The 14904-nt window shown below is 46.2% G+C and overlaps 1 protein-coding gene across 2 annotated transcripts in view; it reads right to left on the bottom strand.

The window, feature by feature from the left end:
- Window positions 1-14904, bottom strand: part of Aff1 (AF4/FMR2 family member 1) — a 108202-nt gene that overhangs the window by 17366 nt on the left and 75932 nt on the right. Inside the window, exons 8-11 of one of the 2 annotated variants that reach the window (XM_031337034.1) lie at window positions 11477-11561; window positions 11318-11361; window positions 9046-9199; window positions 3131-4102 (exon numbers count right to left, since the gene is read on the bottom strand). In XM_031337034.1, coding sequence (XP_031192894.1) covers window positions 3131-4102; window positions 9046-9199; window positions 11318-11361; window positions 11477-11561 — 1255 coding nt within the window. The remainder of the gene's footprint in view (window positions 1-3130; window positions 4103-9045; window positions 9200-11317; window positions 11362-11476; window positions 11562-14904) is intronic. The other variant, XM_031337035.1, reaches the window with a different exon arrangement.

Raw genomic sequence — 14904 nt, 5'->3', positions numbered from 1 at the left:
CTTCTACACACAGCCAGTAGTTTAAAGGAGCCCACTCTGCTCGGGTTTTTACCTCAGTTTCTCCACTGTGCCTCATCAACTGTTCCTAACCCGGTCCAATCTCCATCAAAGTTGTCGGCACCATCGACTCTCTCTTGTTGGCTGGTTTTTGGGTTTGCATGGCTCAAGACTGAATTCAGAGCCTTAATAATGCTAGAGAGGTGCTCAAGCACTGAGCTACATAGCTCCCTACTGTGCAATCTCTCTGATATTCTCATGAGTATTTAAGGCTAAAATGCCTTCAAAGACTTGAATCCTCTGAGAACTTTGGCTAAACTTGATAGTAGTGGAGGGAGAAGCCCAGAGGGGCTTTAAATAAACTGCACTAATGTGCAGGGTTTGGAACACTCTTAAATGGCTCTGAATACATCTCAAAAAGGCGTTTTCTAGCTTTCACGCTGAAGATGAAGGCATTGGCAAGAAATATTCCCACATTTAAAAATGAGTTGGTAATAACCTCTGCCCTGGAGCCAGGTTCCCAGGTTTGCAAACCAGGTGACCGACCAGAGGAGCCGGGGGCCCTGAATGGCTGTCATAGCGCTGACACACAGAACAAATAGCATTTGCAATGATTCCCACCTTGGAGTCCAGGAACTAACACACCAGAGGACGGGTGACTGTGCTGAGGGGTAAATACACAACTGCTAGCTTTGTGTCCATGGCTCTCTGAAAGCTTGATCTCAGTCAAGCAGCTAACTAACGACACACCTCAAGCAATGAATGACTAACCCATGCTAACCACACTCACAGTACATCGACAGCCTCTCTACCCAGCTTGCGTGAGCAGGGACCGGGTAAGGCTGCGCTTCACTGCTTACAGCCCCACAAGCATTAGGATTGCCTGGGAATTTCAAAAATGCCAGAATGGGAGCCCCCCTCCCCCCTGCCGCCCCTAGGTGACTGTAATGTGGTCAAGCTTGGAAGGACTTTAATATAGCCAGGATTTAAACCAATGGGTCCTGTCCTGAACTCAGACACGCTAACTAACAAGCCAAATCTCTTGTTTGCTAGAGCTTTGTGTCTAACTGAGGACATGACCACTCCAAGGTGTGGCCGAGGGGAAGCTTCTTATTGTAGACGAGAGGGGGAGTACATCCAGAGGCAACAGGAAGGGTCCAGAGTCAGGAGAGAAAATAGCAAGCTTAACATGACCAACAGAATGAATTGGCCATAGAGAGAGCAGGGTAGAGAGTGAGAGAGGAAAGAGGAGAGGGGGGCCGAGAGGAGGGGACCAAGATCCACAGGAGCAGCAAATGGCAGGTTCTATTGGAATCAGAAGCTGGGGTCTGGAAGTCCATGAGCTGGAGAAGATTAGGGTAGAGGTGGTGTGAGACGAGCTGGGAGGAGCTGGGTACCAGCATGGAGCCTGACAGGTACTTGCTGCAGTGCAGAGAGATCCTGAGGCCAGGGCACAGCCTGCTTGGCTGATGGGCATCATAGCTGGCATTTGTCCTCAGTTTCTGTTGGACCAGACACTTTGAAGCACTCATGTGCACAGTGAAGATGAGGAAATCAAAACTTCCCCAAGCTCTGAACAGAATGCTTCCCTTGTGCCATGCCTTGGAGGTTCAGCTTCCAGAAGGCAGGCACTGATCTCAGGATGCAAAGGAGCTAGCCTAGACACCGGTCAAATCCCCCTACCCGCAAAGGCTGGCTCCCTGACAACTGAGCAACTCTCTAACCAACAAGGAAACATACTGCGGACAATTACTTCCCTCCACTCCAGCGGAAAGCAGAAAAGCAGATGGTTAGTATCAGAGACAATATAAAATAAAGACAAGGCAGCTCAGATGGAAGTGACAGGAGACTGGTTGCTGGCCAGCAGGACTGGATGTCCTGGTCCAGCAGCAGCTGCAGGGACACTTTTCTCTAAACAGGTCCACTACAAATTCCGATAACCTTTTGTCTCAGACAGACAGGCAGATGACAGATGGATGGACAGATAGATGGATGGACAGGGACATGGAGACACACACATACACACACACACGCACGCACGCACGCACTATTCCATCTCATTCTAAAAGTTTTAAAATCTTTCTGACATGGTGATGTGGACCTTTAACTGGGAAGCAAACAGTGGCGGGTAATCTCTGCGAGTTTGAAGTCAGCCTGGTCTACGTGGCACATTCCAGGATGGCTGGAGCTCCATAGACAGACTGCCTCACCCCTAACTTCTCAGGTCTTTTGGCATGGAAACCTGTCCTCTTGCAGCTCAGACAGCCCCTTCAGTAAGCACCTGAGTTACCCCAAGTGCTCTGCCCACAGTAGATATGGCCACAGATATTCTCAAGTCCCCTGCAACCCGGGTCTGGGGGAAACCACCCTGTTCAGTTTGCTAGAGCCATGCAGGGATAAACTATCCAGGCTTCAACATGACACCAAGCTCCATGATCTTCCTCATTATTCTCAACTTACATCCCATAGTGGTATAAGACTTCTTATAGTGCTAAATCCTATCCCTGGTCAGCAAGGCAGAGCTGGTCCTTGTACTGTGTGTCAAGATCTGGGCAGGTAAGAGGAGTGCCCTGGGAATCTTTCCTCATCACAAAGGGGAAAAGAAAAATCCAGAGATTCAGAACCAACAATTTAGAATAAAGAAAAGAAGACACTGTCCGAACTGGCAGCATGTCTAAGTAATAGAAAGCCTCAAATCATTGCAGGTTTCCCTTGAAAACACACTGTGACAGCCGCTCAGCACACTGCACTGGCCACACCAGCTCACTTTACTCACAAACGCTCCCCATAGGCCTTGCTAGTTCTGGTGACAAAGTACGTGGTCAAGAGTGCACAGTTCTTCAAACGACTCCATACCATCATGCCACTTCATAGAAGACCTTAATTTCCAAGGTAAAACAAACACAACATGCCAGGGAGTAAACCGTGATATCTGCAAATGTAAAAATGCACCAACAGCATGCCATACCAGGGCGCCTTCAGTGACTCAAGAGACCCTGACCAAGTGACAGCCCTGCAGGATGGGAAGCAGATGCAGGCCAAGGCTATGTACCGCCAGCCTGCCAAAGATCAGCGGCCATGGCCACACACCACCACACATCAGCAGCCATGGCCGCCACCCTGCTGCACTCACCTTTCTCTTCTTGGTCACTCTGCTGGAGCTGTCACAGCTCCTTGTCTCTGAGTCCTGCTTCTTCCCTGCTGGCAGCTGCTTGTCTTCTGCTTTCCTGGGGCAGCTCCCCTTCCCCAGGGGCTGGGGAATCCTCGTGAGAAGGTCTAGGGTTATCTTTACCACCAAGCTTGTTGGTGGTGGACAGTCCCTGAGCGGTGAGAGCAACTTGGTGTCTCTCAAAGGCAACAGGAGCTTGGCCTTAGAGCCGCCACCATCCTGGGCAATCACAGCCTGCCGGCAGCCACTAGTCCTGACGCCACCGCTGCCCCTGCCGCTGGGGGATGGACCCTGGCTCTGAGTCAAGGAGACAAGGGCAGAGTGCTCTGAGTTTTTGTCCCCAGCACTGTCCTTCAGAGACTGAGGGCCTGAGAGGGCCTTGGAGGGGGCTGTGGAACCCTTAGGCTTCCTCTTCTCACTGGGAGTGGGCACAGCGGGCTGCGGCTTGGGCACAGCTGCCTGAGGCACAGGCCCAGGGACCTCGGGCTTAGGCTCCCGACTGCCTACAGCACGAGGCCTGCCTTTCGTCTTCACCTTGGGTCTGTCTTTGGAAGTCTGCTCCTTTGAGCCATAGGGAAGGGGTCCTGCTTCACTCTCCACCTGCGAGCTGGCCTGGGGCTCTGCCTGGCCAGAGCCCTTGGCGGGTTTTCTGGGTTGTTTGCTGCCGACAGTTTGCCGAGGTGGGGATTCCTGTCGAGCAGGGGATTTCAGACCGCTGCTCCTCTTCCCAGGCTGGGGAGCTTTGCTGGAACTCTTCTGGGGAGGGTCTTTGGAATCAGGATGCTGCTGGTTGCCGCTGCCCTCGCTGCCACTCTTACGTTCCTGGCACCATTGTGGAGACTCTGTGCTCCCTCGGACCTCCGGGGGTACTGATGGTTGGTTGACTTTTGTCAACCAGTTGTCCAGCTGCCATTTGTTTGTTGTCGGAGGCTCGGGCTAGAAGCAGAGACAGAAAAGTGTTAACTACTCGGCATTGATGAACTTTGTTAGCAGTCTAACTATACAGGACTGTCCCCAGGACAAGTGGCCATTCTGAGCCTAAGAATTTACCTTCCATTCATCTCCTTCAAATTACAAATCAGATTCTGCAGTGCTTCATAAAATGACCTGGAACAACTTTGCAATGAGAACTCTGCCTAGTAGATATTAACTAATAAGTAACTGGCAACTGCTGAGAGGCCTTGTGGCATGTCCTCTGTCCCAATGATTAATTATGGTACAACCAAAACAGAATGAACACACTGTCACTGGAGACGAGGAAGAAAAACAATACTTTCTTCAACTGATAAAGCCCCACTTCTAACATTTGATTTCTCTTCACTTACTTAAAAACAATAATTTATATGTGACAGGATTATCAATATAACACAGACAGATCTGATTTCCAAAACTTACACAGTGAGACAGAGTGAAGTCACATTAGCAGGGACTAGTCCTTCTATTCTTTCAGATAGACATAGCATATTTTACCAAAGGCAATTAGGTCTGAGGCTGTGTTTGTCCATAAGCACAAAGAGAAGACCCACAGCAGACAGACGTATCGATGATTACCCAGATATTTGATAGGGCAGATCGGTGGGTGTTCCTAAAACTCCCTCAACTCCGACTGTTGTTGCCAACTGCTCCTGCATGCTAGAGCATGAGATATTTACACATTCTTTACTTTTTAATACTTTATTTTATAATTTGTATTATTCATTTTAGTTTTTTATTCTGGATTTTATAATTTATATAACGTATACTAATTATATTTGGGGTGGATATGAGTGTAGAAACCTCGTGAGAGGCTAGAGCAGGTGTTACACGGACTTGTGATCCCATACGTCCCAGACTTGCTGTTCCCCCTCCCCTCAGGATCCACAACCTTCCCACCGCTCCTCGGAAATGGCTGGGAAAGAAAGGTCAACACCTGTGGTTCCAGCTATAGCCTATCACTGGCAAGAATAGTGAAATCATATATACTGAGCACCAGAGAGCTAACCAAAAGATATTAGACATGAAATTTAAATCTATTAGATAGATCATGGGTAAGACTGGTCCAGGAGGTTGGACCTTATAGAATTTTCTTAACTGTGTTTTAACTTGCTGGGGAACAAACTGAGAAACTGGTGTCTCATGGGCCAGGACTCTATCACTGAACTTTACCCTCAGCCTCTGGGTGGAGGTTTTCAAAGGGAAGATAGCTGACAATTTTCCAAAGTAAAATATACCAAATAATCCAGCTCTACAAAAATATGCGATCCTGATATAAAACATACGGTGTGAATGCATTTTGGTTGGGCAGAACTGGGAAGTAAAATGATCTAGGCTTCTTGCATTCATAAAGAGTAACAGTCCAAAGAATGGTCAGAAGAAGCCAGTAGGGTTCTTTTAGACAGAAAGGAGGCTGGTATCCTCCTTTGGCGACATATCTGTTGTCCAGCCTCCCACATGGACCAACTCCTCCAGGTGCCCATTTGAATTTCAGCAAGAGAGGTAGAAGACAACTACGATAACGTGCAGAGTTTTATCACATGAAAATATACACACGCATTCAATATTCTAAGGCGGCAAGGTGATTGTTAGAGTGTGGGGTTCATAGAGCAGTATGGTGCCTCCTTGCCACAGGATTGCCTAGCTAGACTCAAGGCTTGGGTAGCACAGTAGTTAAGTGATCTGATAAAATTGTAGGGAGAGCACCCTGGAACCAAACCCTTCTCACCACTGCTTGGGAAAGGCTGGGACAGGTCAACCCTGCTTCCAGCTACAGCCTATCACTGGCAGGCTGCTTAGAATGTGTTAAATGTGTGAATTCAAAGGAAAGGGCACTCTAGCCCTAAAACAGAGTACCACTGAGATGCATTTAGTGTGGAGTCCCTGAAGGAATGTCCTGGTTACAGAAGTAGCACACATTTACTTCCACTGTGCTCCTGAATGTCTAGGAGGGAGTCTTGTGACCCACTTTCACAGTCAACCTGAGTTGTATGCCCAACAAGGAGAAAACAGAGACACAGCTCTTCCTCTGTACCCAAGTGACATGGTTGCTAAAGCTAAGAATTATTTGGGTTAAACTGTTTGAATAAGAGATTTGGTTAAGGGCTGGAGAGATGGCTCAGTGGTTAAGAGCAATAACTGTTCTTCCAGAGGTCCCGAGTTCAATTCCAGCACCCACACGGTGGCTCACAACCATCTGTGGAATTTGATGCCCTCATCTGGTGTGTCTGAAGACAGCTACTCATGTAAATAAAATAAAATCTTTTAAAAAAGAGATTTAATTAAATCAGATTGTAACATTTAAACAGAAGTGGCAGATTAGGATCAAAGTTCGGCTTTTTATTTTTCTCCTCCTTTCCCTGTGCCCCTCAACAGTGGTAACACTAGATACAGAAAATGGAAGTGACAGAAAGAAAACATAGGGAGTGTTCTGAATAGGTCTGAGCAGTCCCTTAGTTCACCTTTGAAGTAACAAATGTGTGTGTATTTACAATGAATTATGGCTACAGACATAAAATATTGAGGCATACATAATATATATGTATTTAAACTGTACAACCCCGATGACCTGAGCTTGATGCCTGGAACCAATGTAAAAGTGGATGGAGACAATCAGCTCTGAAGTTGTCAACTGTGCTACACACACACACACACACACACACACACACACACACACACACACACACACAATAAATAAGGCCTGACAGTAAATGCCTTTAATCCCAGCACTCAAAGCAAAGAGAGACAGATCCCTTCTACTCTACAGAGTGAGTTCCTGGCTGTGTAGAGCCACACACTGAGACCTTGACTCAAAAGCAGTAAACTAATTAATTACTAATTAAAAAGAGGCGGGTAAGCCGGGCAGTGGTGGCGCACGCCTTTAATCCCAGCACTTGGGAGGCAGAGGCAGGCGGATTTCTGAGTTCAAGGCCAGCCTGGTCTACAGAGTGAGTTCCAGGACAGCCAGGGCTACACAGAGAAACCCTGTCTCAAAAAACCAAAAGAAAAAAAAAAAAGAGGTGAGTAAGAAAGTTAAAGACAGTATGCAGTTGATTATATAACTCATATAACCCACAATTAAAAGGGGAGACTTAGGAGATATTTATTCTAAAGGGGACAAAAACTAGTTAAATACATAAGGGAAAATGAAAGTAAACTAAGACAAGGTATTCCCAAGAGTGAGCCTCACTCAGCGGAGGCCCCTGACCTCACAGAGACACACTTTCTTCACTGCAGTGACTTTAAAAAGCATCGTGAGGACATGCTTTCAGGACAGTTATTCAGTGCCTAGGAAGTTCCGGTCTACCTTGTTGGACTTTTGGTTGGTTGTGCTTTTTAGGCTAGGGTATACTACCTAGCCCAGGCTACCATCCGGCCTCAGAGTGCTCAGGGTTAGGTTTATGAATACATTTCAATTATATAGCCAATGTGCTAAACTTAATCTCACTGGGACTACTGGACTCCACTGTTTTATGAAACATTTTCTATGAGTCATCTTGCAAGCATGCAGAGTGTTCTTACTAAAGATGAAGCACAGGGTTAAAGAACACAGTTCAGTGGCAAAGGGCTAAGCATGCCCTGCATTCATGTCCCAGGACCAAAAATAACAAAAACAAAACCAAAACACCCCACACAAAATGGTGTGACATACAGTGACTATAATAAAACTTGACCTACACGGCACGTCCATCACCCTTCCTCCTCAGATCCACAAAGCTCACTTCCATACAGTCAGTGCCACAAGACAGCAGAGGGCCACGGAGTTGTTCTTTAAACTCTAATAAGGCTCCTCAGATGCAGCTAATGCTGACCCAAGTCTATGAACTGTAAACACCTCAAAAGAACAAAAACAAAGGACCACCTAGCACTTACTCTGGGCCAGGCACAGTCACACCTAAGAGCACAGCCCGCATTCCCTCAATCTCTGACACCCTTATCGTCCCCACCTCCCCAAGGCACAGCCATCTCACAGAGATGGACACAAAAAATGTAATGCTGTCTTATTAAAAGCCAAATTTTCAGCTGGGCGTGGTGGCGCACGCCTTTAATCCCAGCACTTGGGAGGCAGAGGCAGGTGGATTTCTGAGTTCGAGGCCAGCCTGGTCTACAGAGTGAGCTCCAGGACAGCCAGGGCTATACAGAGAAACCCTGTCTCGAAAAACCAAAAAAAAAAAAAAAAAAATTAAAAAAAAGCCAAATTTTCTGGCATTCTTATCTTAAATACAGAGGCAAGGCTCTCTGTAAGGGCTGGCCTCGTCCAGTTAGAAAAATAATAACAACAACGCCCTCCCTTTCCACGAGCTCAGAGTTTCACACGGCTATGCGGCAACCTTGTTAGCTTTAAGGACAGTTTCTGGACTAGGAGCACACATACACGGTGTGAGTTCTCTAGGGCAATGCAGGTCTCGGGGCTTCCGGTCCACTCATCCTCATAGTATTTCCACACTGTGGGTGACGACAGACTCAGCCGTCCCTACTCTACCAGGGCCAGGACCAGCAAGCACTAGAGTCCTCCAGGAAAGGCACTTTGCTATCAATGTGCTACAGGGCATTCACCGCTTCAAAGACAGAACCCACTTGTTTCTATCTCCTGTTTCTTGCATTTCAACTACAGATTCCTGAATCGTCAAAGAGCTTTCATTGACATTAATACGGTAACCCGCTTAACTAAAAACAAGATTCCCTTTTCAAAGGAAAACAGTGCAAACGCTCTTAGGAAGCAGCACTTCAGAGAGGACCCTGTCAGGCCTGCCTGTCTCCACTGCCAAGCACTTGCTAAGCAGCAAAGTGCACAGTGGGAAAGCTTCGCTGGCGGTGGTCAAACGGCTCAGTGTCAGGGTCAGCGAGCAGCTCTGACAAGCCAGCATCGTGCCATCTTGCATAGCGTTTTGGAAGGGACGAGATACCTCGGGAGCCTGCGTTTCCAGGGGCTCGTTCTCGCTGTCGCTGGAACTACTCTCACTCTCAGAGTCCGAGGAGCTGTCTGACTCGCTGCTGCTCTCCGACTCCGCACTACTGGAATGTGCTGAGGCCACGGGCTCGGGAAGCGTCTGCGGGGCGCTGCAAAGCAACGGGAAGGTACCATTAGAGGTTCACGCACACAGGATTTCTTCCCCCGGTACTTCTGCCTATCCATCTGCTCCTACATAGAACAGGCATCGATACTGGCTTGTCATCCAGTGGACAGAGGCCACGGTGTTAGAATCATGGTCACTGGGTAATGGCAGGAGAGGAGCTTCTGGTATTACAAACAATACCTGTGCCAGGTGCCTAATATCAAGGGCCGGGCCTAGACAGCCTGCCTGGTTTCCTAAATAAAGTTTTATTAGCACTGCCTGCAATTGTCTCATAGGGCATGGTGGTTGCTTTCATGCCACAGTAACAGAGGTAAGCGGTTACAGCAGAGGCGTCCATGTCCCACAAAAGCTAAAATATTTACTGTGTGGCTCATGAAGGTTACTATAGATAACTCAAAAGTAAAGCATTAAAGAAAAGCTAGTGTGCAACCCTCCCATAGGACAACCTAACTAACTACACAGCAAGCAAAAGCTACTGACAACAAAGGGTGTTCATAGGCCGGGTGAGCTCAGAGCACGCAGTCATGGTTCCTGGTGGAATTATACAACAGATCACTCTTTATGACTAGCTGGCCACGAACAAGTCCAATTAACTCTAGTCTAAGGAGAAGCTATACGGATGGAGGCTAGACATGCAAATTCAAACCATATGCAATCTCAAAAGCTGCCCTAAATGGTATGAGCTAAAGTAGAAATCTTTCAACATTTCCAAACCTACCTACAATGGTCACAAAATAAACCCTTATTAAATGGTGAATGATAATGTAATAAAATTCACTGGCTGGAGTCATGTTAGAGCACACACTATCCCAGGACCTCCCCTCTGCACAGGACCCGTCAGCACAGAGTCAGCTGTGGAGAAAACACTTGTTCCTGACCTCTGCTGTCACATCTGCCTTTCCTTCAGCTTTTACCTACGACCAGTTTGTCATATTTTATCAGTCAACATAAGCCATTTGAAATTTTAACAAGATTGGATATAAATAGACAGAGTATAGGAATCCATGGGCTGTGTAATTAATGTTTCCTTTAGTTTAACCACGTCATCGCTCCTGGATACTCAAATTCTTTCTGGTGACCTCCTCTCTAAGTAGCTGGCCACCTTGCAGGCAGCAAACTAGCTTGGGTTGGGTCTTTGACTATGAGGGATGGGTATTTTCTACCTTGAGTCTAGTATGGGGGTGGGGGAGAGATACCATAAACTGATTTTTAAAATCAGTTTTTTTAACTAATTTTTAAAAATTAGTTTCTACTTCACAAACACAAGAGCATTGCTTTTCCATTTGGAGGTGAAAGCAGTGGTTCACACCCCCCCATGCCTCCCCTTCTGCCCCACCTCCCCCCACCAAAAGAAAAACCAATCAGGAACACTGGGAACAAGTTCTGGAAGAATTCAATGTTAGTTGAATTAGTTTCAAAATGCATGGGCTCCTCCATCTGACTTTTCAAACACCGGTCATACAAAGCCAATGGTCAACTGTGTTTAAAGCTTATTTCAGCTCCATACCCCATCTGACCTCTTTTCTGTCTTCCTACCTCAATCTCCCAGGTTCAAGGATCACAGGTATGCCTCATCACACCTGGCTCAGCTGGGTGTGTGTGTGTGTGTGTGTGTATGTGTGTGTGTGTAAGCATGAGCATGAACACACATACAGGTGTACATGCATCTGGAGGCCAAAAGTTGATATTTGGTGTTTTCTTCAACCAACCTCTGATTTTGAGACAGGGTCTCTCAAGGACTAGGCCAGGTGGGCCTGAAGGCCATGGAGTCAGTTTGTGTCCACATTCCCAGACTGCAGCCACACCTGACTCCCTTGCTGAGGGTTGATCCTTGCACTTGGAAGGTAAGCACTTTACCAAGTCACTTCTCCAACCCAACAGCTCAAAGGAATTTAATATCCAAAACCATGTTCTTCCACTTCTGAAGAGTTAGGGACCTCCCATCAACTGACTCAAGTTTTAAAATAACCAAAATGGCACTTTTCCTCAGCTGTGACCATGTGCCAACTCTTTCATGAAGCCACAAAACACCGAGCGAGACTTTATTCTCACTGGTTTAGGAGGGAAGGCAATAGTTTGGGGAGAAATGTGCGGACGGTACCTTGGAGGTGCAGGTGGGGACGGAGCCTTCTCTGCGACCTGGACCTTCACAGAAAGGGTGAGAAGTTCCAGGAAAGAACAGAAACACAGGTTAGACAGCAGCTGGAATATGTTGGAGGCACTTAGGGCAGTCAAGGGTTTATCAGAATTCAACACTCACTTGCTCCACGTCGCTGTCTTCACTGTCACTGAGCTGCAGGTCATCCTCGAGCATGCTGGGAAAAGTGACAGACAGTGTGGGGAATCTAAGAGAATTAATAGCTTTTTTGGCATTTAAATAGAACACGTGCCTAAAGACACTACGGGGGATAGGCAGGGATAAGCTGGAGTCTTGCTTTGTGTGCTTGCTTGATTCAATTTTCTAGAAACTTAAGCTTTATCATTTAATGTTGAAATCAGATCAGCTGAGCTCCTTACAATGCCAAAGCCCAAGATTCCACCTGTTTGGAACCCTACAGACAACTTCAGGCAGGCATTTCTAATCTGCCCTATGACTATGTCCTCAACTCCCATTGAGGGAGAGCATCCACACACACACACAGAGAAGATGAGGAGAATACACAGACAGCAAATGACCTTGAACCATCTTCTTCCACTGTGTCCTATCCCACATGCTGATGCCCAGTGGATGTGTGGAATGTAAACAGGCACTAAGCAAGCACAGAACCCTCCCAGCAATGGACAGCAGTCCCCTTAGCTTCCCTACAAAGGACGCTGTGAAAATTAAGATACCTCCCCCACAGAATCATCCTCTTTTGGTCACTTGGATACAAATCAATATCCAGTGTTCCCATTAGTTTAGTTAATAATGCAAATGGCCCTGTTGAAAGTATATTTCAATCTTACCACTACTAATTTTGGTAGGGGGGAAAAGTCAGCTCATTTCCTAAAATTTATATTACTACACATTGCTAGACACTCTGGCTTTGACAAATTCTAACATTAAAAATGTTTCTAAACTACACGTTTTCTCAAATCTCGGCACCCATACTTCCATTCTCAAACATATGCCAGAGATTCACCAAGTATCAAGGGGTCTGTCTTGCACATTTCACTCCAATAATAGTTATTTTACCAGCATAACTATCACCAAAATAAAAAAAAAAAGTTTTAAGTAAAATGGGAAAAAATGTTTTGTTTTGTTTTTCAATTTATGTTCCAGGAAGCAAATTAAAATTCATTCAGTAGATCTCAAAATCCCTCCTCGGAAATTCTGGCCAGCAATCCTCACCATAGCTCCATGAAGGGGGCGGGGGGGTGGGGGGGGGTGCCCGAGAGGGAGTATGGTTCCTTCAGGAAGCCCTGGCTAAAAACATGATCACTGCATTTTCTGATGAGATAAATTACGGAACTGGGCTTCTGACCAATGACCCTGTGATGTGGCAATTGTACCAAGGAGCCTGTTCACCAGCATGAGGGCTAATAATCTCTCTGTGTACATGATTTTAAAACAAAAACTGAAGCTTGAGCATAGTGGCTCAAACCTTTAACCCTAGCAACTCAGGATGATGCAGAGGCAGGGGGATGGCTGAGTTTGAGGACAGCCAGGGCTAGACAGAGAAACACTATCTCAAAAATCCAAAACCAAAACCACCAAACAAAACAAAGGAGAAAGAGGGAGAGAGGGAAGAGAGGAGAGGGAGAGACAGACAGACAGACAGACAGACAGACAGAAAATTTGGGTACTTATAAGTTGAAGATCTTGCTCAATGTTTACCAAGTGGAGACCAAATTCCCATTTTACCACGGCTAGAAAACACAGCCCTCAGCCATGGGCCTGGCAGTTGACCATCAGAATGGTATGCAAAAAAAAAAAAAAAAAAATCATTCAACGGGTTTGCTGCTAGGTTAGGTTGGCTAAAAGACACAGGGATAGAAAAAAGGTATTATCTTTGGAGAAAAAGAAAATCACAAGGTATAACACACCACAGGCTGAGGGAGGCCTGGCAAAGTTGGTAAGGTAGATTCAGTATTAACCACACTGAAAAAACCATATAAAGAAACACTGTCGGGCTGGCGAGATGGCTCAGTGGCTAAGAGCACTGACTGCTCTTCCTAAGGTCCTGAGTTCAGATCTCAGCAACCACATGGTGGTTCACAACCATCCGTAATGAGATCTGACGCCCTCTTCTGGTGCGTCTGAAGACAGCTACAGTGTATTATGCTGGAGCGAGTGGGCCATCCTGAGTTCAATTCCAAGCAGCCACATGATGGCTCACAGCCATCTGTACTGTACAGCTACAGTGTACTCATACAAAGTAAAAAAAATAAATAAATAAATAAATAAATATATATATATAGCAAAAACCCCATTTACGTCTCCCCCTTGCTATTGAATAAAACACCTAACCATTACGGATGTGCTCCAAGGCAAAATCCAGGCACACAAGAAGTTCTGAGCTCATTTGAAAATAGCAGGTACCATGAAAGTTCTACAGATTCCTCCCTCTGGAAGTTGCACAGGATGAGAAGTCGACAATAAAACACATCTGCTAGGGTGTCATAGTCAAGGATGAGACTTGCTGGGGTGTCATAGTCAAGGATGAGATTTGCTGGGGTGTCATAGTCAAGGTTGAGACTTGATCACTAACTGAGAAAATGTCTTACAGTTGGATCTGGGGTGTCATAGTCAAGGATGAGATAGTCAAGGATGAGACTTGATCACCAATTGAGAAAACGTCTTACAGTTGGATCTCATGGAGGCATTTCCTCAACTGAAGCTCGTTTCTCTGTGATAACTCCAGCCTGTGTCAAGTTGACACAAAACCAGCCAGTACAAATGACCCCTTGTCAACTTGACACACAAACATCACTATTAAGCCTCAACCCTTACTTTCTTATTCATCCCCAAGATCTAACTAATTTTAAAAGTCCCACAGTCTTTGCAAATTCTTAAACTTTCAATCCCTTTAAAATATCCAATCTCTTAAAAATTCAAAGTCTTTTTACAATTAAAAGTCTCTTAACTGTGGGCGCCACTAACATAGTTTCTTCCTTCAAGAGGGAAAAATATCAGGGCACAGTCACAATCAAAAGCAAAATCAAATTCCAACTGTCCAATGTCTGGGATCCACTCACGATCTTCTGGGCTCCTCCAAGGGCTTGAGTCACTTCTCCAGCTCTGCCCTTTGTAGCACATACATTGTCTTCTAGGCTCCAGATGCCTGTACTCCACTGCTGATGCTGTTCTTGGTGGTCATTCATGGTACTGGCATCTCCAAAACACTGCTGTCTTCTGCTGTAACTAGGCTTCACCAATAGCCTCTCATAGGCTCTCTTCATGGTGCCAAGCCTCAACTCCTTTCATGACCCCTTCAGTCCTGGGCCATCAATTGCAACTGAGGCTGTAATGATGACCTGCACCAATAGCCTTCCATGGCCTCTCATTGAGCTGAGCCTCAGCTGTTCTTCATGACCGCTTCATGCCTTCAAAACCAGTGTCACCTGGGTGACTCTTACCCATTACCAACTACAGATGCAGCACGAAGTGCAACCTTGGCTATCTCTGGAACACAGCCTCTGTGCTCTCAGAAACACTTCCCAGAAGATGTCACCTCAGTGATGCTGGTCTCTTCTTAATCACCGCTA

Source organism: Mastomys coucha, unplaced genomic scaffold (assembly GCF_008632895.1).
Source record: "Mastomys coucha isolate ucsf_1 unplaced genomic scaffold, UCSF_Mcou_1 pScaffold22, whole genome shotgun sequence".
Taxonomy (NCBI): domain Eukaryota; kingdom Metazoa; phylum Chordata; class Mammalia; order Rodentia; family Muridae; genus Mastomys; species Mastomys coucha.
The sequence above is the reverse complement of the archived record's forward strand: the minus strand, read 5'-3'. Positions and strand labels throughout refer to the sequence as shown.